Raw genomic sequence first — 24301 nt, forward strand, 5'->3', positions numbered from 1 at the left:
TGCAACCCTAAGCACACTGAGGCACAGGATAATTAAAATGACATAGGTAAAAGAGAAAAATTGTAATTAGAAAGCATTTAGCAAAATGTCACCTGTAGCAAAGCCCAATAAGTCAGTTAGTTGACTTCTCGAAAGAACCTCTAAATTCCTGAAAGAACTGGCAGTGTATATTCAAAGTTTTGTATAGAAAATGAATACATCTGGGGCTGGGTGGTGGTGCACCTGGTTGGGCACACATGTTATAGTGAGCAAGGACTCAGGTTCAAGCCCCCAGTCCTCACGTGCAGGGGGGAGACTTTGCAAGTGGTGAGGCAGAGCTGCAGGTGTCTCTCTGTCACTCGCCCTATCACCCCCTTCCCTCTCAATTTCTGGCTGTCTCTATCCAATAAATAAATAAAGGTAATAGAAAATATTAAAAAAAGAAACTATGTATATCCTAACTAGCAAGGTTGTTGTAAGTGGTAAATAAACAAAGCAAGGGGGAGCCAGGAGGCCACACATCTGGTTGAGTGCACATATTACCATGGACAAGGACCCATTTTTAAGCCCCCACTCCCCATCTGCAGGGAAAATCTCCACAAGTTGTGAAGCAGTATTGCAGGTGTCTCTCTGTCTCCTTATCCTTTTCTATCCCCTTCCTTTCAATTTATATATGTCCTATCAGTTTGATAATGCTAAAAATATTGAGTAAAGCAAACAAAGTCAAAAGAAGGTAATTTTTTGAACTCCAACTGAAGAACTTAAGTTACTAAATGGGATTGGTGGGGTGTGATGTGGAGATGGAGAAATGTGTTGTAATGTTGGAGGTGGGGTCCAATAGACCATGGTGGTGGATGTGGTATGGTCCTTCTTTTTTTTTAAATTTTATTTATTTTATTTTTGAGAGAGATGCAGACACACACACACACACACACACACACACACACACACACACACACACACACACACAGAGAGAGAGAGAGAGACACCAGAGCACTGCTCAGCTCTGGTTTATGGTGCTACGGGGGATTGAACCTGCGATTTAGGAGCCTCAGGCATGAGAGTCTGTTTGCATAACCATTATGCTGTCTCTCCTGCCCTAGTAATTCTTTTTGTAGAGTTATGACCATGTACTCCTGAAACATTTATACTCTTGTAAGCTGAGTTTACAAGATTATTTTTAAAATAATTAAAATTAATTATCATGCACTATATATGCTCAGGCCAACATTTTTATTATTCTTATGTATTTTGTTACATATTTGTTCAAATTTTTCAAATAAATTTTACCCAGAAGTGTTAATTACCTAACAAAAGAATTTGAGAGGTAGGCAGTACATACTACATCTTCTAACATCCTCAGGGACCTAGGAATTTTTTATCTTTCTCCTCTGATAAACTTCTGTTCACAGGATCTCTCTAGTCACAGATGATGACTGGAACTCTGACCTTCCCATCTTAATTCAAAACTCGGGAAGGAAGAAGTATGAAATAAGTCTCATCTTTTAGCCTTTCAAGGCGAGTTCCCAGAAGTCTACCCACTACTGTAGATCTTATTATCCAGAGTCTATATCCTTGCTGAAGAGGAAGGTGGAAAGATAGTCTTATCTGGATGCATTGCCTACAATGTATAAGTAAAGAACTGATTTGATACTCAGCTATTAATATTAATTAATTTGCTTTCTTCACCTCATCTTGGATGGAGCTTGAAGGAATCATATTGCAATAAGCCAGAAAGAGAAGGATGAATATGGGATCATCTCACTCATGGACAGAGATTGAGAAATAAAAACATAAAGGGGAAACACAAAGAGGAACTTGGATTAGGTTTGGTGTATGTCACCAAAAGAAAGGACTCTGGGGAGGAGGGGCCTTTCAGGTCCTGATACATGATGGTGCAGAAGGATGTAGGCTGAGGATGAGAGTTGTTTTTTTTTTGTCAGAAAATTGAGAAATTTTACACATGTATCAACAACTGCAGTTACTATAAATCATTAATTTCCCAATGAAAAGGAAAAGGAAATGAGAAATTTGATAATGGGCAGTAACTAAATGGCCTTATTAAAAAGATAGGGCACCCAGTGGTTCATAGAGGAAGACAACTGGCACTTTTGTGATGTTAAAACTGTACTAATAAATATTTTGAGAAGTATAAAATTGTACACCTGAAACAATCTTACAAAATATTTCCTCAATAATAAAAAACAAGAGCCTAAAAATTATTGACCTCCAATACACAGCATTATTTTCATTTTAAATGGGATTTAGAGATTTGAAAGCATGTGAAGGTTTTCCACATAGTTGATACATATCTACTGCCAAAACATTAAAACTAATAAATGCTGGCTGTAGATTTAAAGAGGTGTAAGTTTGTGATACCTCTGTTAATGAATAAACAAAGTTGTATTATATCTTTTTTCAGAGTGAAAGCCATGCTCAAAATATTAGGTTTTATTTTCAAATGCATGGGGGACAAAATGAAATGCCTGGTAAGAAAATGAAGGTACATGTTAGAAGTATTCAGGTGAGTGGCCCATGTTAACATTATCATTCTAAACTTTATATGCCTGACAACATTGTGCTTATTTCAGGTTCATAGAAGTGATGTAACAGACAGAAACAAATTTTGTGATCTCTGCAACATGATTTTTAGCTCCTCAGTTGTTGCTCAGTCTCACTATGTGGGGAAAGGTCATGCTAAAAAGGTGAAGCAATTAATGGAGGAAAATAATGAAGGATCTCCATCTGGAAGTACGCAAGAAATGGGTAAGATTCCATTCAACTTTTTAGCTTCTTTACTGTACTTATCATTTTTTCCAACTCTGATATCTTCTTTGCATCTTAAAAACTATTATTAGTGATTAACGGTGGTTTACAAAATCTGAATATTTCAGGGGTATAGTTTCATACCCATTAGTGATGCGTGTTCATCACCAAACGTTCCAACAAAGTCCTATAGATCCCCTCCACACACACACCTCATAGCCACCATAGTTCTCATAAAGTCTGAGAGATAGTTTGGTTACCATAGTTTTGAAATATTAGTTGCTTTAACAAATATATATATATTTCATATATGAGTTAAGCCACCTGGTAGTTGTCCTTAACCCCCTGTTTCATTTAAGATAATCACCTTCATTTCCATCCTTTTTGATCCAAATAATACAGTATCATCTGTTGTGTTTGCAAAGTAGTATTCAATTTAATGTATATCCAATTACTTTTTCACTTTTTTACAACTACATTTATTTAATTATCTATATTCGATATGAAAGAAGCCATCTAGTAATTTCTTTTTTTAAATGTTTATTTAATTTATTTATTTCCTTTTGTTGCCCTTGTTTTATTGTTGTAGTTATTATTGTTGTTGTCGTTGTTGGATAGGACAGAGAGAAATGGAGAGGGGAGGGGAAGACAGAGAGGAGGAGAGAAAGATAGACATCTGCAGACCTGCTTCACCACCTGTGAAGCGACTCCCCTGCAGGTGGGGAGCCGGGGTTCGAACCGGGATCCTTATGCTGATCCTTGTGATTTGTGCCACCTGCGCTTAACCCGCTGCGCTACAGCCCGACTCCCCATCTAGTAACTTCTAGTAAAGTCTTTCACCTTATTTCACTTGGCATAATCACCTTTAGTTCTATCTATTTTGTACCAGGGTACACAATATCATTTTTTACAATTGCAAAGTAGTATTTCATTGAATAGCCTTAAAATTAAAAATATTAGTGATTTACAAAATTACAAGATAATAGGGTTAAAACTCCACACTTTTCTCACCACCAAAGTTCTTTATTCCCAAGCTCCTCCGGTGCAGACTAGTAGTTTTCCCAAGGTCACAGGTACAAGTTGACTGTATACCTATATCTATATTTTTTGCCCATTTTTATTCACTTCTACATCTTGCCTTCACTTCCTTTCTAAGTAACACCTACACCTATTATTATTTCTGAGTGTCCTTCCTTTTCCCTCTTCTCTCTCAGAAAAGCAAATTTACTGCCTGACATCCTCTGGTATTTTCCAGATTCACGTCCCTTTCAGTGGTATAAAACACAGATTTCTGATAACAAATATTTCATGACCCAGTGGAATTGGGGTTCAAAGCCTTTTGGTTATCTTATCCTATCATTTCTCCTCTCTGGTAGTATGGAAAAAATTCTTTTCGGGGTGCATATGTAAGGAGTTCTGGCTTCTGTAATTGCTTCTCCTCAGCTGGATATGGACATTGGCAAGTTGATCCTTCCAATCTGTTTTTGTCTTTCCCTAGTAGGGCAGAACTCTGGAGAAGTGAGGATCTGGAACATGTTGGTGAGGTCATTTGCCTAAGGAGATCAGGACGAATACTAGTAGCATCTACAACTTGGTGGCTGAAAAGCAGTAAGATATAAAGCAGGACAAAATGTTTAATAAACTAGAACCAAAGAGTAGGAGTAGAAAGAATGAGAACAGGCAAGAAACCTAGGGTGAAAGAAGCTAGGATGTCTATTTTAGGTAAGTTCTTAGGAGCCCAGGATATTAGTAATACTTTCTTGAGCTTGATAGTCCACATGGAGGTGGACTAGAAATATTGTCTGGAAGTATGATGTCAGAGGCTAGAACTTGAAAGCCATACTAGGGCAGAGTAGCATCCAAACTTGAAAAAATATTAAATACAATTAACTGTTTACCACATCAGTCTGACCCAGGGCACACATATATTCATATTTAGCACAAGAGCCTGTATTACCTCCAAGTCTCTGTTAGTCTGAACTCACAGTCCATGGTTACAGCTGGAAACATGCTATGTGGCATTCATTACAGGACCAGTCTTCCTCAAGTGGCAGTGTAGGATGACCCAGTATCCCTTTGGAGATTGGGGTAGTCCTTACCATTGATAGTTTATATTGGGGGCAAGGGCCTGGAGTCCCACAAAAGGGTTTATAAGATTACTGATGGGAGTGACCAGTGATGGTAAAGAAAGGGATCTGTTAGAAATCTAGGTCCATAGTATCTATGGGGAAATCCAAGAATTCCCTGAATATTATACCAGGTGATAAAGTGGTCTAGTATTGGCCAAATGACCATAAAGTGAGCCAGTCCTTTGCTCTTTTCCAGCTTTTCTAGTCTCTTCTTTGTCTGAAAAGCTCATACTTTCTTCAAGTTGTTAAAGTCTTGAATGCAATTTGTTGAGTCAAAGCAAGTTTATGGAGACTGGCCTCGAGTCAGGGAGGACATAGACCTAGGATTTTAGTGGGGTCTAAGTAAATCTTAGTAATTTTTTTTGGATTTACTTGTTTAATAATGCTAATATAGGTTGCCACAAGGACAACATTTGTCGTATATACCCATCATATCTCTTGAACAGTTGTGTGTTGCTTCTTTTAAAGATTATCGGGATGGCAGTTGATACCCTGTCAGAAGTGATTAATAGATGGAAGAGTAAATCTCACTTCTTTTGTTTGGTTAGTTGAATATCTAGAGTGAATGAGGGAAGTGTAGTAGTGGGTTTGAAAGAAAGATGTCTAGACATAAGTAGTAAATAAATAAACTTTGTCAGAAATTGCACCCTGGGTCCTATTGATGAGGTAAGCAGTTACTTGTATTTGTATACTTTCTTCAAGTTTGGGAGCTACTTTCTGCTCTAATCTAGCCTTATAGTCCTACTCTTAACTCTGACACCATCTTCCCAGATAGTATTTTAGTTCATGTAGCTATCAAGCTCAAACCAAAATTACTAAAGTCATGGGTAACTATGGACATACCTAAAATAGACTTCTTAGCTTCTTTATAGCCTAAGACCCATATTATTATCTTCTCTGTTCCTACTTATTGGATCCTACTGATTGTTTAATTTTATTATTTTTTTTATTGCTTTGCATCTTTGCAACCATCAAGTTGCAGATGCTACTGTGATTCTATCTTGACTTCCCTGGGCAAATGACCTCACAAGTTGTCCTGGAACTTCACCACTACAGATATTTACTCCAGTAGGGAAATATACAAACAGGCTGGGGGTATGGATCAACCTGCCAATGCACATGTCCCATGGAGAAGCAATTATGGAAGCCAGAATTCCCACCCCCAAAAGAATTCTGGTCCATACCCCCTAGAAGGGAAGAAATGTTAGAGGAAGAGGACCAGAGGGCTCGGAACTCCAGTTCCATCAAGACCCAGAGGAAGAAGAGGAAAAAAGACACTGGGAAGTAGCAATAGGTCTAGTTGGAAGAGAAGACAGGACCACAGAAAAATTTGCAAATGTATATGAATATAGATAGTTAAGGAAATAATATTCAATGCATATCTGTGACCTTGAGGTAATAACGGCAGTGTCCAATGGAGGGAATAGGAAAACAGAACTCTGTTGGTGGGAATGGTGTGGAATTATAACCCTATTACCTCATAATTTTGTAAGTCAATATTAAATCACTAACAAAAGGAAAAAAATAAAATGCACCATATGAAATGGAACTAGGTAATCCTATGTGTTAGTAAAGGTTTTATGGAGAATTAAACACGTGTACACCATGCCATAAGCCGTAACCTATATCTTTTTTTTTTTTTTTTTTTTTTTTGCCTACAGGATTATTGCGGGGGCTCAGTGCCTGCACCATGAATCCACTCTCTGTCTTCCCCTCCTCGCTCCATTTCTCTCTGTCCTAACCTATATCTTTAATCCACTTAGCTACTCTGAGAACTTTGATAGGTACATTTAGGCTATTCGCATCTAGAGTCATATGTAATACATTTTTGTTTTGAGGTTGTTTTAAATTGGTCATTCACTTCCTATTTGTTTTTACCTGTCATTTTGTGTAGATGGGTTACTATGACGATTACCTTGCTGATGTCTCTTGTACTTTCTGGAGGTCTCTGTTCCTTGTTTTGTATTGTGGTTACCATAAGTGCAGTAACTAATATATTATATCTTTAAAAGTCTGTTTTAAGTTTGCCTTGATTAACTGAAATTTAGTAGTACTGCTTTGTCCACTAATTCCATCCCCTTTCCTATTTTATTGGTCTCTCCTCTTTATGTCATGTTCTTAGTTATGTTCTACTGCTGATCACCTTATTTAGAACATGTAATCATTTGCTTGTCTTTTCTATTTTTAATTTTTATTTATAAAATGGAAATTTTGACAAAACTATAGGATAAGAGGGGTACATTTCCACACAGTGCCCACCCCCAGAGCTCCATATCCAATCCTCTCCTTTGATAGCTTTCCTATTCTTTATCTCTGGGAGTATGGACCCAGAATAATAGTGGGTTGCAGAAGGTGGAAGGTCTGGCTTCTGTAATTGCTTTCCTGCTGAACATGGGCATTGGTAGGTTGATCCATAGTCCCAGCATGTCTCTTTATTTCCCTAGGGGGGCAGAGATCTGAGGAGGCAGGGCTCCAGGACACATGGTGGGGTTATCTGCCCAGGGAAGTCAGGTTGGCATCATGGTATCGTCTGGACGTTGGTGGCTGAAAAAGAGTTAAGATATGAAGCAGAACAAATTGTTGACTAATCATGAACCTAAAGGCAAGAATGTTGCAGATGAAGATTTGGGGTGTCCATTTTGGAAAAAGCTAGTAAGTCTATGTAAGGTGTATTCCAAGGGGCCCATGACTTCACCAGTTTTTGCCTGAGCCTGACAGCTAACATGCAGGTGGGCTAAACGTACTGTCTGGGGAGATGGTATGATAGTTGGGAAAAGGACTAGAAAGCTGGATCAGGGAAGAGTAGCTCCCAAATATGGGAAAAGTATTTAATTATTGTTAATTGTAAACCCCACAAATTTGATCTGGGACCCATATTCAGCACAGGAACCTATGTAAACTCTGCATCCCTCTAGGTTTGAGCTCACATTCTGTGGTCAGGGCTAGGAGCATTCCAGGCTTTAATAATTTCAGGACATATTTTCCTCGGGTAGTAGGTAGAGTATGTTGCCCACCCCCTTCAGAGAATGGAACATTGTTGATCCACATTGAGGGCAAGGTCCCACAGGGGCCCACAAAGGGGTCCTTTTTGTTGTTCCTGATGGAGATGACCACTGACAGTGACAAGAGGGATCTGATAGAGGTTTAGGCCCATCATGTCTGTGTGGGAATCCCTAGGACTCCCTGACTAGGGTGCCAGGTGATGGGGTGGCCGGGTAGTGACTGAAGACTCATTACTAAAGTATGCTAGTCTCTTCTGCTTATTCAGCTTTTGCAGTCCTTACTTTGTCTGACAAGGTTAGCTTTGGAGGGACTGGGGGACATGTAATAGGAGGTAGGTGAGGAGGGTATCTAAGTCTAAGTAGAAACTGTTTTATTAGGTACTTTAAGGTGTCTTTTTAAGGTCTTTCTACTTGCTTGCTTCATTTATTGACTCACTGTAAATTATTGTGCACTTTTGCTTTAAGGTATATATTTTGCCCTAGCTTGTGGAAACATGTACATATGCCCTATCTCATGGGCCCTGGTCTATATCTAGGTTTTGAGGTTTTGTTAAGAAGTGCGCCAACCAAAATGGAATTAAGGAGTCCTACGTGCTAGGAAAGATCTCACCAGAGTAATGAAGCTGAAGGGTTGACATTCCTCACCTGAAGTCTCTGGACACAGTCCAAAGAGAAACATGCTGAACCGAGGTGGTACTGGCTGCATTGCTTAGGCTGGGATGAGCAGATGCAGTATCAGTTGGTATGACTTGAGAGAAGCATGCAGGGAAGTGTGCTGCACCCTAGAGGTTCCAGGACTGGGAGATGTGTGGGCTTTATAGAGAAAGGGGAAGGTACCTGCTGTCTTAGGGTTTAAGAAGGCAATAGATAGTTATTGCTATAACCACATTATTTGACAATTGGGTTAACATTGAAAATCCCATTGTTAGGGTTTGCTGTATCATACAAGACATCACCATACTTATTGTCCTTTTATGCTATTTATATAAAGCTGTATCTTATAAATTAATGCTACCAGTTGTTTCTGTTCTCCCTGGTCTAAGATTTTAGATTTAATATTTCAAAGAACAAGTAATTATTAGAATTGTGTTAACAATTTGAGCCCACTGCTAAGCTTCAATCTGATTACCAATTTGAAGTCTTAAGTGCTTAGATGGAAGGGATATATGATCTATGCATCAAAAATTTGAGATATTCAATCTATTTTCCCCTCTCATACTAATTAAATAGTTATTTGTGAGACTGTAAGCTAATAGGAGTGTATATTAACACCATTCCCATCACCAAAGGACTATGTACCTCCCCCTTCCTCCACCCTCCCCCAGTGAAGCTGAACATCTACCCTCACCCTCCACTCAGTGATTTTTACTTTGGTGCCTACTCCAAACTCAGTCAGATTCTGCTTTGAGTTCCCCTTTCTGTTCTTCTTTTTCAACTTCTTTTTATGAGTGGGATCATCCCATACTCATCTTTGTGTTTCTGACTTATCTCACTTACCATAATTCCTTCTAGATCCATCCAAGATGTGTCAGACAAGATGGGTACAGTGTTCTTAATAGCTGCATAGTATTCCATTGTGTAAATATACCACAGTGTTCTCAGTCATTCTTCTGTACTTGGGCACCTGGTTTGCTTTGAGGTTTTTAGTTATTACGAATTGTACTTCTATGAGCATAGGTGTACATATATCCTTTTGGTTGGATGTTATGGAGTCCTTAGGACATATGTCTAGAAGAGAAATTATTGGGTCATATGGGAGTTCTATTTCTATCCTTTTGAGAGTTCTCCAGACTGCTCTCCACAGAGGTTGGTCCAATTTACATTCCCACCAGCAGTGTAGGAGGGTTACTTTGTCCCCACACCCTCCCCAGCATTTGTTGCTGCTGTCATTTTTGATGTATGCCATTCTCACAGGGGTGAGGTGGTATCTCAGTGTTGTCTTTATTTGCATTTCTCTGACAATCAGTGATCTGGAGCAATTTTTCATGTTTGTTAGCCTTTTGGATCTCTTCTGTAGCGAGTATTCTGTTCAGATCCTCTGCTCCTTTTTGGATGTGATCATTTGCTTTTTTGTTGTTAAGTTTGGTGAGCACTTTATATATTTTGGTTATTATCCTCTTGTCTAATGTATGACATGAAGATCTTCTCCCATTCTGTGAGGAATCTCTTTGTTTGGGTGATGGTTTCTTTTGCTGTGCTGAAGCTCTTTAATTTGATGTAGTCCCACTGTTTTTTTTTTTTTGTTTTAGTCTTCCTTACAATTGGCTTTCTAAAGTTTAGGTGGGAAAGTGTTCCATCAATATTTTCCTCTAAGTGTTTGATGGCTTCTGGTCTAACATCCAGGTCCTTGATTCATTTGGAGTTGTCTTTTGTTTCTGGTGAGATAAAGTGGTTCAGTTTCATTTTTCTGCATGTCTCAACCCAGTTTTTCCAGCACCATTTACTGAAGAGATCCTCCTTCCTCCATTTAATAATTTGTGCTCCCTTATCAAAAATTAGATGTCCATAGGTGTAGGGGTTTGTTCCTGGGCTTTCAATTCTGTTCCACTAGTTTATGTCCCTATGTCCCTATTTTGATGCTATTCTAGGCTATTTTGATGATGATGGCCTTATAGTATAGTTTGAGATCTGAGAGTGTGATACCTCCATTTCTGTTTCTTTTCTTCAAGTTTTTTTTTTTGTGATTCTTGGCTTTTTCTGGTTCCAGATAAATGACTGTAATTTTTGTCTGTTCTCTTAAATAATCTTGGTGGATCTTTTATGGTTATCACATTGAATTTGCATATGGCTCTGGGTACAATATTCATTTTGACAATATTATTCTTCCAATTCATGAACATAGGATATCTTTCCATTTCTTTGTATCATTTTCTATTTCTTTGAATAGCAAGTCTTAGTTTTCAGTATACAAGTTTTTCACTTCTTTGATCAGGTTTATTCCTAGATATTTTATTGACTTTGCTGCAACAGTGAATGGAAGTGATTTCTGGATATCCTCTTCTTTGGACTTAGTGTTTGCATAAAGATATGCCACTGATTTTTGTATATTGATTTTGTAGCCTGGCACCTTTCTGTATTGCCTAATGATTTCCAGAAACTTTCTGCTGGATTCTTTAGGTTTTTTTATGTATACTATCATATCATCTGGAAATAATGAGAATTTGACTTCTTCCTTTCCAATCTGTATTCCTTTGATTCCTTTCTCATACCTGATTGTTATGGTGAGAACTTCCAATAATATGTTGTAGAATAACGGTGATAATGGACAGCCCTTTCTAGTTCCCAATCTGAGGGGGAATGCTTTCTTGCTTCTTTTCTTTTGGGAATCCTTTTAGTAAATCTTACAAGGTAGAGCTGATGGTGGCAAAATCCTTTAGTTTTTTTATGTTTGAAAAAAACCTTTATTTTCCCCATATAGTTGAAGGAGTATATATACGTATGATTACTGAATTTTGCTTTGATTATGTATTAGGTTGTAGGAGATTCGGACTGGGGTTGTTTCTTATTATTTTCTTAAGTTGTTTTTATATTCTGTATAATGTATAAATATAGCCTCTTTGTAGACGTTCAAGCCTGAATCCATACCTCAGGTGCTTGCTGTGAAGTGGCATCTGGATTAGAGATGTAGAGCTTACTTTACCATTTAACTTCAGCTGACCATAATCTATTCACCATCCCGTATATCCCTTTAGATTTGAGATAGACCGTACAGTTTTTGGTCAGATATTTCCCTTGCTACTGTGTTAGGTTCTTGCCTGCAGCTCAGCACCCTAATTTCCCTGAGGTCATGAATTAAAAGCTCAGATGTTTACCTCTCTCACAGCCAGCACTGTGTGTTGCTGCTTATCTGCATAGAGCCAAAATGGCACCTAAGGCTATTGTTACTCTCAACTTCTATGTGTCTGGCTACAATTTCATATCCCTTCTCAACCCAACCATATGGGCATACCCATCTGAGGCTACAGTGCTTCTTTGGATGTCTCAGCTACAACTTGATGAGGTTTGCTAAGTTCAATAATTGTTGACTCTTCTTGAGGCAGAGTCTCATTTCTGCTATTACTTCATGACCACACCTCCTGAAAGTTCTTCCATTACTTCTTTATCCAGTCATCTGTTGTTGTGCATTTAGGTTGCTTCTCCCTCCCTCACTCCCTTCCTCCCTGCTTCTTTCCCTCCCTCCTTTCCTTCCTCCAGTCCCAGAGGCTTCACCAGTCTGACTTAATTATTCCAGTGAAATACAGAGAGGCAGAGAAGGAAAGAGAGGGAAACAAGCCACAGCATCAGAGCTTCCTTCAGTGTTGAGGGGAATAAACTCAAAGTTGGATCCTAAACAAGGAAAAGCAGCACAGTATCAAAGTGAGGTACTTTTTTGGCCTTGCTTCACTATTTTGGCTGCTGTAAATAGTACAGCCATGAACATAGGAGTACATATAACCTTTCAAATTAGTATTCTCATGTTACTTGTCATTGAATACTTAATTTTATGTTCAATTCCAAAGATACAGAAACTTAAAAAAATGTCTCTATTACTCTTTCTAGAGCTATTAAGCCATCAGTGCATTAGGGAAATACGTGCTAGTCCATTTTTATGCTCTAACATACCAACATCCTGCCAAACTAGGGACTTATACCCCTAATCTCTCATTAGTATTCCTCTATTCCTTTGCTGAGTCCCCAGACCTGCTACAATAAATAATACATTGAGCATTCAGCCTGTATTCTCTTTTGTTTGGGCATGCAGTCATGTTAAATAATACTGCAGTCTTCATCCATCATTAAGCTACATTTTTTTAAATAAATGAAGCAAAATTATTTTCCAGTTGCTCTAATTTTTATATATTTAGTTTTCTGTCTGATAGCCTAAGGAAGAACAAAAATCAGTGTGTTATGCAAGAGAAAGAGTTTATAAAGCATTAAGTCCCCCTAATCATCAGTTTAGGTCCAGAGAAGAGAATGACTGAAAGAGTTCTCAAACAGTTGGAATGAGTGATGGCTTTAAACTGCGTATATTTTATCTTGATACAAGTGGTCACAAAACTGTTACTGAACATTATGGCAGAACAGCATCAACCTAGAAGTTGGTACCATCTGTTATAGGAACCATTCTCATGCTTTCATTGATTCTTCAAGTGAATATAATAAGGCAGTGCCTGATAGTAAACAGTCCATCCTGTATCCTTGTTGGAGAATTTGGTGACAGACATGTATTCTTACTTTGATTTTTACAGAAGGAAGTTACCTCTAAATGGATTACCTTTATCTAGCATCTCTGTGTAAAAGATATCTAATGATAATGCGATTTTAAAGATTTCTAAATTTCCCTAATACTTGATAATGAGTGTAGCTCTAGTAGTTGAACATATGTTGACCACCTTTCATTACAACTATTTCAGCAGGTGTGCCTATTACTACTACAGTGTCAACTTTTCTGAAGCCTCTTACTGTCAAGTCTCCTCCAGGTGGGATTAAGGACAAGACTATGCCTTCTTCCAGCAATGACTTGAATTTGAATAATCCAAGCAAGTATTGCAAGCTCTGCCCTGCTTCCTTTAACAGTCCATTAATGGCCCAGCAACATTATGTTGGGAAAAAACACAAAAGAAATGAAGCTAGGAAGAAATATGTAGACAAGATAAGAGAGAGACCTCCTCCAGGAAAATCTGATGCAAATGGTAAACAGTAAAAATATAACAAAATGCTTTCACTGGAAGTTGATATTTCATAAGACATATTGGCTTAGTTGTATGTATCATTTTTTTCATTGGGTAGAAGGTTGATAGTACTTATAAGATCATAGAATTTTAAATAAGTAAGGGCTTTAGAATTCATGCAGTTTTATCAGTTTTCTAGAAAGCAAGACTTGGAAAAGAGTTCATGGCTTTTATTCATTACTGAATCAAATATACGTATGCCCATGGTTCAATATAATATCATAGGCACATAAAGAAGTATTTTAAATTAGTGTCACATGATTGTATTATTATACCACTATGCATAGGTCAAGTGTCTCTTGAGTACCAGGCTAGTTATTTTTAGGAATATAAGGGGCTGGCTGGTGGCACTCCCAGTTAAGCATACATAGTACTAAACCCAAGGACCCACTAGAGGATATGGGTTCAACTCCCCACTTCCTACTGGCAGGGGGAGATGCTTCACAAGTTTCAAAGTAGGTCTACCTGGATGGGTCTATCTCCCTTTACTTTCTCCACCTCCTCTCAAGAGTTCTCTCTCTGTCCTAGTCAATAAAATGGAAAAAATGGCTGCCAGGACCAGTGGATTCATAGTGCCGACATCAAGCCCCAGCAATGACTATGGAGGCAAAAAAGAAAAAAAAAAAAAAGGAATATAAATGAGAATATATTTTCCTTGAAGGAGCAAATGTATAAAATAGTGGGGTTCATGACATTTCATTACAAGAGGCTATGGACATGGAAATTTGTGTCCACATTTCTGATGAATCATAGGAGTGATATATGGATCCGAAAATCTTCAAAGAGGAAGTGTGTAATTTTTATTAGTAGAAGTGGGAAGAAAAATGAATGAACAAAAGTGCTAAGAAAGTGGCATAATTCAGCAAAATAAAGATACTAATCCTGACTGGAATGATACACTTAATCTTCTAACCATATCTTTTCCATATTGGCACTTTATCACTATTCTTTTTCTGAATATATTTTTATTTGTTTACTTATTTATTTATTAATAAATAACAATTTATCTCTGGAAACAGAGAGAAATTGGGAGGTGAGGGGGAGGTAGAGAGAGAAAGAGAGAGACATCTACAAGCCCTGCTTCACCACTTGTGAAGCTGTCCCCCTGTAGGTGGGTACCAGGGGTTTGAACCTGGGTCCTTGTGAAAGGTAATGTGTGTGCTTAACCAGGTGGTCCACTGCCTGACCCTATTGTTACTTCTTCCTTTAACCTACATTTGTTTCCCCCAATAAAGAAATTTAAAAAAAAACTATCCTTTGTCATATCTACCTTCTTGTGCTCTGGTTCTTCTGTGTTTTCACTTTTTTCTCTTTGAGGACTTATTTTCAGTTCATTTCACAAAGTAGATATTCTCATGATTCCATTATTCACCTTACTGTGCAAACATGTTCTAATCTATTTCTCTGATCTCATCTCTCATCTAAATGCTTGTAACTTTTCCGCCAAACTTTGAATTCATGTATCCAAATGTTATCTATTATTTCATCTGTATACTGCATAGCCTTTTCAAATTCATTTAGTCATTCAAAATACAAACCCATATTTAACTGTGAATCTCCCCAACATCTCTTATTTCCCTTCTATATCTAATTAAACACCAATAAATGACTGTTTTGCCTCCTAAATGTGAGTTAACCTCTGTCCCTTTGTTTCTTAGTCCTGCTCATCTCATGCTAGTTCAGAGATTTGCTACTGAAAATCTGATTTGTGGTGAGTGTTCTCTGGTATCAGTTGGGTATTTGTTAGATAAAAGAACTTTAGGCTGTTATGTAGATCTACTGAATCATTTTAATAATGGCTTTAGAAAATCATTGTTTAAATATGTGCTTATTTTTATTATTATTATTTTTTAATATTTATTTATTCCCTTTTGTTGCCCTTGTTGTTTTATTGTTGTAGTTATTACTGTTGTCATCATTGTTGGATAGGACAGAGACAAATGGAGAGAGGAGGGGATGACAGAGAGGGAAAATGAAAGAAGGGGAGTTGCTTGTGAAGCGACTCCCCTGCAGGTGGGGAACTGGGGGGCTCGAACCAGGATCCTTAAGCCAGTCCCGCGCTTTTTGCCACCTGTGCTTAACCTGTTGTGCTACCGCTCGACTCCCTATTTTTATTTTTGAGAATGAGACTAGAGCTTTGGCACATATGCTGCTATGATTGCTAAGATCTCATGCATGCATGTCCTTTGCTCTACTGCTGAGCTATCTACCTTCCCAGCAAATTATTGAAAAATGCTTTGTATTCAACAGTAAAATTTGAGGAACATTGTTCTCAAATATTGTCATAATCTTTTGTGTACTCTCCCTGCGGTCAGCTGTCTCTTTTCAGTTTAATTACTAGAGTGTTTTATCTAAAGTATTTCTCCATGTCATTCTCCTGTTTGAAAATCCCTGATTGTCTATTAGCATTTTTATTTCTTTATTTTTTATTGCCACCAGGGTTATTGTTGTGGTTTGGTGCCAGTGCTATAAAGCCCCCACTCCTGATGGCCATTTTCCTTCCCCCCATTTCTTTCTATTTTTATTAGATGAGACAGAGAGAAATCGAGAAAGGATGAGGAGATAGAGATAGGGAGGGAAAGATAGACACCTGCAGACCTGCTTCACCACTTGTGAAGTAAATGAATCCCCTGCATATGGGGAATGGGCACTCAAACCCAGGTCCCTGCACTTGGTAATATGTGTGCTTAACTCAGTGTGCTACCACCCAGCCCCATATTTTATTAGGATACAATGTATGATCCATAGTTCTTTGCCATCTTGTTCCTGCTTAACTTTCCAGTACTGTGCTGCTTCCTACCATGATCTATGTGGGTCAAAATATGAAGACAGTTTATGATTTCTTCAAACCACTGGCTTATCTCTTGTGTCTCTGCCCTTTTTCATGCTGGTATTTGCTTATAGACTTTCAAAGTTCCTCTTTTCCTTTTCCTAGCCTTTTTTTTTTTTTTTTTTGCCTCCAGGGTTATTGATGGACTAGGAATCCACTGCTCCTGGAGGCCATTTTTTCTTGTTGCCCTAGTTGCTATTGTTGTTATTTTTGTTATTGCTAGATAAGATAGTGAGAAATTGAGAAAGGAGAGGAAGACAGAGAGCAGAGAAAAATAGACACCTGAAGACCTGCTTCACCACCGCGAAGTGACCCCTCTGCAGATGGGGAGCTGAATGCTTGAACCGGGATCCTTTCACCAGTCCTGTGCTTAGTGACATGTATGCTTAACCTGCTGCACTACTGCCCAGCCCCCTCCTAGCCTTTCTTTAACATGCACTTTTCCTGGAAGACTTCATTTCTTTGAGTGCTTAACTTCTGCTCTTCCTTAACCAGCATGTCTAATAATCACTTCGTGTGTCTTTACTTGCCATTGGAATATAAATTGTTTGAGGGAAATGACTTCATCTAACTCATTTGTATTTTCAGTGCTAGAAATAGAAATTGGCAGAGTAGGCCTACTTCAATGAAGAGTACTCCTGTGTTCATACTATTTTTGTTTTCTACATAATGTGATTCAATCTGTCTGAAATAGTAAATAACTTTTACATTTTAGTTTTTATATCTACCACTATCTATCTCTATCTATACCTTTCCCCACAATTTTAATGCCTTCACTTCCTTTATAACTCACACCTACACCTATTATTACTTTGAGTGTCTTTCCTTTTTTCTCTTCTCTCTTTCTCTCAGATAAGAGAAACAATGCTTGACTTTGTTTATTGTTTTCCAGATTTACTTCTCTTTCATTGCTGGTATGAAAACAGGATTCCTGGTGACAAATACTTCAAGTCCTTGTGAAATTGGGGCTCAGAGCCCTCTGATCATCTTCCCTTATCATTTACCCCTCTAGGAATATGGAGCATGATTATTGTTGAGATGCAGAAGTTGAGAGTTTTAGCTTCTGTAATTTCTTCTCCACAGAACATGGACACTAGCAGGCTGATCCATACCCCCAGCCTATTTCTGTCTTTCCCTAGTGGAGTAGGGTACTGGAGAGGTGAGGTTCCAGGACACAATGGTCATCTGTCCAAGATGTAATCATAGTAGCATCTGGAACTTGGTGGCTGAAAGAAGTCAGATACAAAGTAGGACAAGATGTTTCATAATCAGGAATAAAAAAGGAAGAATATAATAGATGAGAATAGGGACCTTAGTATGCAAAGAGATTAGGAAGTCTGTTCCTAGGGGCCTATAACTTAAGTAATTGGTTTTTTTTTTGTTTTTACTTTTTTATTTCTTTATTGGGGAATTAATGTTTTATAATTGACAGTAAGTACAATGGTTTGTACAGTACATGCATAACATTTCTCAGTTTTCCACATAACAATAACAATACAACCCTCACTAGGTCCACTGTCATCCTTTTTCTAGGACCTGTAATTTTATATTTTAAATATATTTTATTTAAATAAGTAGGATTTAAGGACTTGAATTGAGTTAAGTGTAGAAATAGAAGTGACAGGGATTCTGAAAGTTGTAGATGCTTGGAGAATTTGCAAACTTTAACTTGATATTATATTTTCCACACTGCTGGCTAAGGTTATTTAGTCAGCTTTGAGAAGTTTGTGTACTGTGGTCACCACAGAAAAAAAAGTTATTTTTTGCATTATGCAGTTTTACAGTTATTAGTGAGAAGGAGGATTTTGAAATAATTATATCTGTCTAGGGATGCTTTTCATTGAGATAATTAATCCAATACTTGAAAAAATAATTTTACACTAGTCTCTGATTCTTGAGTTCAAATGACATATTTTCAGCTGTCTATCACAATAGACAGTTTTGAGAACAGCAAACCTTTGAAGGTTAAAAACATATCTAAAAAATGTAAACAAGCTTATGAGAATTACCAAGAATAGTAATGGCAGGAGCTCATATAAGTGAGCAAGTGGTAAAACAAAAACAGTTTAATATGTGCAACTTTAATTATTTAACCCCTTCATCATTTTTCTGTCTCTGCCTTCTTTTCTGTATGCTATTGTTTACATATGTTTCTATTATAACTAATCTTTTTTGTCTTCATTTTCACTGCTTTCTTCCTGCCCCTCATCCAGCCCAAGTCTTTAATTAGCATAGGAATGGCTACCTGTAACAATATGGAACTAAGTTTTTTTTGCATTTTTTTCATTGTACTTATTTTGTTTATTTTACTAATTTCTAGCCTCAGTGGATGTCTGAATTTCACTTGTAATTCAACATAATCTCAAGCTGAATTAATAATCTTCTCTAAAGTCAACTTGAATTTTTCAAGTTTTTGTCTTTGCTGGTAGTACAAATTATATATTATTTGCCTACACTTGTATCATTGAGTGTGTCTTTGACTATTTAATTTCTTATATCCAAGTCTTCTTGGATATATCTTACTTTCTATTACATTTTCATTACCGTCATCTCACACTGATGCTATAACAATTATCTATGAGGTTTTGTTTATACTCTATAATTATTCTCTCACTTCTAGTAGTAGCAAAATTTCAACCCTAAACAAATTCCACAGTCTACCAGTTCTATTTTTTACATTCAGTATAATGAGTGATGTTATGACAAGTTATATAAGATTAAGATTGTTTATCTCTTTGGTCTTGGTTTACCACATCAATTAACTTTTTTCCTACTAGTAATCTTTTCTCTCACTTTACTCTAAAATAATTTTAACTTACTTATTTTTTAATAAAAGATACAGAGAAAAAGATACACAGAGAGAGACTATAGCACTGCTCAGCTTTGGCTTATTGTGGTGCTGGAGATTGAATTTGGGACCTTGGAGCCTCAGGCATAACAGATCCTTTGCATAACCATCATACTATCTCAGCACCAACAATTTTTAATAGTACCACCATATTTATTATTTGGAAACTGAAAAGTGTCAACTACTAGCATGTGGGTGGAACACAGGGCCAAATCCAGATGCTTTTGACTCCCAATTCCAGACTTTTTTTTACTTTTTAAATTTATTTATAAAATGGAAATATTGACAAGACTATAGGATGAGAGGAGTACATTTCCACACAATGCCCATCTCTAGGGCTGCATACCGCATACCCCATCCCCTCCCCCTGATAGCTTCCCTATTCTTTATCCCTCTGGGAGTATGGACCCAGGATCATTGTGGGGTGCAGAAGGTGGAAGGTCTGGCTTCTGTAATTGCTTCTTCACTGAACATGGGCATTGGCAGGTCATTCCATACTGCCAGCCTGTCTCTCTCTCTTTCCCTAGTGGGGCAGGGGTCAGGGAGGTAGGGTTCCAAGACACATGGTGGGGTCTTCTGCTCAAGGAATTCAGATTGGTATAATGGTATCATCTGGAACCTGGTGGCTGAAACAAACTGTTGACTAATCATGAGCCTAAAGGCAAGAATGCTGCAGATGAAGATTTGGGGCCTCTGTTTTGGAAAACCTAGTAGGTCTATTTTAGGTATATTCCAGAGGGCCCATGACTTTATTAGTTTTCACCTGAGTCTGACATCTAATATGCAGGTGTACCCAGGCTATTGTCTGGGGAGATGGTGTCATAGTTGGAAAAAGGGCTAGAAAGCTGGATCAGGGAAGTATAATGATTGGCAAGACTGGAATAAGAGGGGTATAATTTTAGGCTTTATTGAAGATGTCTTTAAAATGTATACAGAAAAGAGTTCTGCCAATATTTACCTCTAAATATTTTATAGTTTCTGGTATAACATCCAAGTCATTTATTCACTTAGAATTTATATTTTTGTTTGCTGAAATATAGTGGTTAAGTTTTATTCTTCTGCACATTTCAACCCATTTTTTCCAACACCATTTGTTGAAGAGACTCTCCTTTCCCCCATTGAATAGTCTGGGGCTCTTTGTCAAAGATTCCACAGGTGTGGGGGCTTGCTTACTTCTGGTCTCTCATTTTGATTCCACCGGTCAGTGTGTCTATTTATATTCTAATACCAAGCAGTTTTGATTACAATTGCCCTATAATACAACCTGAGATCTGGGACTGTAATGTTTCCAGTTCTGTTCTTTCTTCTCAAGATTGTTTTGGCAATTCTAGGTCTTTTCTGGTTCCAGATAAACATTTGTGGCTTTTGTTCTATTCTCCTAAAAAAAATTTGGGATCTTGATGGGGATTGCATTAAATTTGTATATGGCTCTGGGTATATTCATTATATTTTAATGATGTTAATTCTTCCAACCCATGAACATGGAATATCTTTCCACTTGTTTGTGTCTTTTTCTAGTTCCTTGAGTAGTGACTCATAATTTTCAGCATACAAGTCTTCCACTTCTTTGGCTAGGTTTATTCCTAAGTATTTTATATTTTTGTTGTTGTTGCTGTAGTAAAATTTATTCATTTCTGGATTTCTTCTTCTGATTTCATGTTTCCATAAAGGGATGCATAAAGGAATACAGACTTGTATGTTAATTTTGTAGCCTGACACCTTACTGTGTTGCCTCATGATTTCCAAAAGTTTCCTGCTGGATTCTTTAGGTATTTCTAGGTATACTGTAATATCATCTGAAAATAGGGAGACTTTGACTTCTCTTCCGATATGTATTTCTTTAATTCCTTGCTCCTGCCTGATTGCTATGGCAAGAACTTCCAACATTCTGTTGAATAGTAATGGTGTCTAGTACCTGATCTAAGGGGAAATGCTTCTAGTTTTTCACCATTGAGCATGATGTTGGCTATATATTTGGTATATATGGACTCCATTATCTTGAGGAATTTTCCATTTATTCTAATTTTTATAGCGTTTTCATAAAATCATCATAAAATGATGTTGGATTTTGTCAAAGGCTTTCTCTGCATCTGTTGATATAACTTTGTGGTTTTTGGTCTTGCATTTATTGATGAGGTGGATCACGTTTATTGATTTACATATATTAAACCAACCTTGCATCCCTGGGATAAACCCAACTTGGTCTTGATTAACAATCTTTTTAACCTACTGCTGTATCCAGTTGGCTCAAATTTTGCTTAATATTTTAGCATCTATGTTCATCAGATGTATTGATCTGTAGTTTTCTTTTTTTGTCTGTATTGTCCTCTCATATTTTTTCTACGGCAATTTCAAAATTTTAAAAGTTCCTATAAATGGTTTTGTACTTTATCATACTGTTTTCTTTGACTGCAATACTCTTTTTACTTCTCTTCCTCAAATTATTTTCAGCTTTCCAAATTTAGCTAAGCATTATCTCTTCCAGTCACTCTTTAGACCCCTTTATTGGTTAAGCACCTCTGTCTCTGAACTCCCTTACCCTTTAAGCATACCTCTCTTACCTTTTACCAACTACGATTAGAATCTGTTTATGTATTTGTTTCAATCCTTTTGAACAACCTCCCCACCTTATTCACCTTGTACCACTAGCATCTAGCATGATGACTGTTGGTATAAGAATGCTCAGTGTTTATTGAACAGATTAATTCAATATGTCATGCTCATTTCTGTCTCCTCCACAGCTAACATTGTTTTTATCTCCTGGAATGTCTCCGAATAATTTCCTAATAAGTTAAATCTCTTTCATCTTTCCAGATACATCATATCTTTCCTAATTATTTTAGTTTTGGTCTGCTCTCCTTACTCTGAGTTAGCATATAATTTATTACTCCTGAGTTTTCTTCTTGAGAAAAGGGATTATACTCCATTCTGCAGTATCTTTCTCAGTGATTTATATGCCAGTTAGTACATTTTCTCAGTTAACCTTTGCTAATTGTTTCTTGTATGACAGTGGCATGTAGATAAATAAATAAATATATATATATACATATATATATTTGTTTGAAGTCACTTGTTCAGTTGTACCTCAGATTACTTAGGTATAAAGTGAAAATAATGTGACTTCACAGATTTGAAAAAAAAGAATCATTGAAATAGTATACATAGAACACATCACATACTAGGTCCTAGATATATCTTTATTTTTTTAAGTGTTTTGTTGTCACAATTTAAAAAGCAGTATCACTGGAAATTTTCTGTTTTTCTTCATATGCTAAATTCTACCATTAGTTGTATTTTCCTTCCAACTAGCTCTCAATTGATCTTCCCCATGTAAGATATCAGAGCCAGACCTCTTGTCATGAACCATGACTACAGATTAGAATCACGTAAAAAGTATTCAGAAGCCCCCAAACTCAGATCAGCCCTCAAGTCAATTAGAGCTTCTTGCCTTTTTAAAATTTATTTTAGTTACTCCAATATAGACCCAAGATTGAGGGGCAGAATGTTAGACAACAATGATGTGCATTTCCCCCAATCTGCGCTTTCAAAAACAATACCTTAGACCAAGGAGTTATGAAATATTGCTAAAACTATGAGAAAAATGCATTAGGTCCAAAGAACGTTAGGTGGTGAGAGATTCTGTTTGTCACCACCAGTGTTATCACTGGGACTCGGTACCTACACAGTGATTCCACTGGTCCTGGCAGCCATTTGCTTTTTTTCCCCCTTCTATTCTAATAGAAACAGAAATAGAAATGGAGAGAGAAAGACACTTGAAACATTGCTTCACCACTGTGAAGCTTGTTCCCTGCAGGTGGAGTGTGGGAGCTTGAATCTAGGTCTTTTTTCACTTGGCAACATATGTGCTATACTCTGTGTGCTACCAAACAGTCCCTATGAATGTTTTAAAGATTTAACTTTCTTTTTCAATGGTTTATTTATTTATTAATGGGAATGATAGGAGGAGAGAGAGAAAGAACCAGACATCACACCGGTACATGTGCTGCCAGGGGTTGAACTCGGAACCTCATGCTTGAGAGTTCAGTTTTTTTTTATCTATTGCGCCACCTCCCAGATCATGAAGATTTGACTTTCTTCATGAATCAGACTGAAGAAATCCTAGCTAGAGTGAAGTCATAAAGGCTTAATAGTACAAAAAAGAAGATTAAAATAGAATGGAGAGTATGAAAACCATAATGGAGCGCCAGCAAGATAGCTCTCACCTGGTAGGGTGTCTGCTTTGCCATGCATGTGACCCAAATTTGAGCCTGGTCCTCATTGCACACAGGGGGAAGGATGGAAGCTTCCATGCTATGGTGCCCTTTTCTTTCTGTCTCTCTGGCTGTCACTATATGAAAAAGTTGGCAGGAAGTGGTAAAGTCCCAGTGAATAAAATCAACAATTTTCATTTTTCAGGCAATACATAGCTTCTGTATCTTTACAGAAAGAGTTTATAGTTTCATGTACTACTTTCTGTGATGTATCCTAGAAAAAAGTAAAGAATGACATTTCTGTGATTGACACAAGCTAACTAGGCTAGTATTAATTAGACCACAGTTATAGAGATGCCTTTGGATGACCTGCAGTTCCTCTGAATCCCTCTTGGCATTTTCTGATGTAATTTGTGGAGCAACCTAGGATAATATTATACATAGTATTATACACAATACTATACATATAAATATTATACATTTACAAAAACTCAACAAACTTGTTAAACATCTTGGTAATCTACAGCAGTGGTGCTCAATATTGGCTACACAGGAAACACACTGAATGTTTTTTTATTATTATCCTTATTTATTTATTGGATAGAGACAGAAATCGAGCAGAAGGGAGAGACATAGAGGGAAAAAGACAGAAGACACATGCAACCCTGCTTTACCACTCACAAAGCTTTCCCCCTGCAGGTGGGGACCAGGGGCTCAAAGCTGTGTCCTTGCACATTGCAACATGTGCACTCAACCAGGTGTGCCACCACCTGCCCCCTTTTATTTTCTTTCTTTTAAAAAAATATTTATTTATTTATTTATTTA

At 37.3% G+C, this 24301-nt stretch overlaps 2 protein-coding genes across 3 annotated transcripts in view; one reads left to right on the forward strand and one right to left on the reverse strand.

Annotated features, from left to right (window-relative positions):
- Positions 1-24301, reverse strand: part of TCEAL6 (transcription elongation factor A like 6) — a 444729-nt gene that overhangs the window by 79092 nt on the left and 341336 nt on the right. The gene's annotated exons all lie outside the window — the stretch shown is intronic.
- Positions 1-24301, forward strand: part of ZMAT1 (zinc finger matrin-type 1) — a 69208-nt gene that overhangs the window by 35272 nt on the left and 9635 nt on the right. Inside the window, exons 3-5 of one of the 2 annotated variants that reach the window (XM_060183261.1) lie at positions 2402-2503; positions 2571-2745; positions 13270-13548. In XM_060183261.1, coding sequence (XP_060039244.1) covers positions 2402-2503; positions 2571-2745; positions 13270-13548 — 556 coding nt within the window. The remainder of the gene's footprint in view (positions 1-2401; positions 2504-2570; positions 2746-13269; positions 13549-24301) is intronic. The other variant, XM_060183260.1, reaches the window with a different exon arrangement.

This window comes from Erinaceus europaeus, chromosome X (assembly GCF_950295315.1).
Source record: "Erinaceus europaeus chromosome X, mEriEur2.1, whole genome shotgun sequence".
Lineage (NCBI taxonomy): Eukaryota > Metazoa > Chordata > Mammalia > Eulipotyphla > Erinaceidae > Erinaceus > Erinaceus europaeus.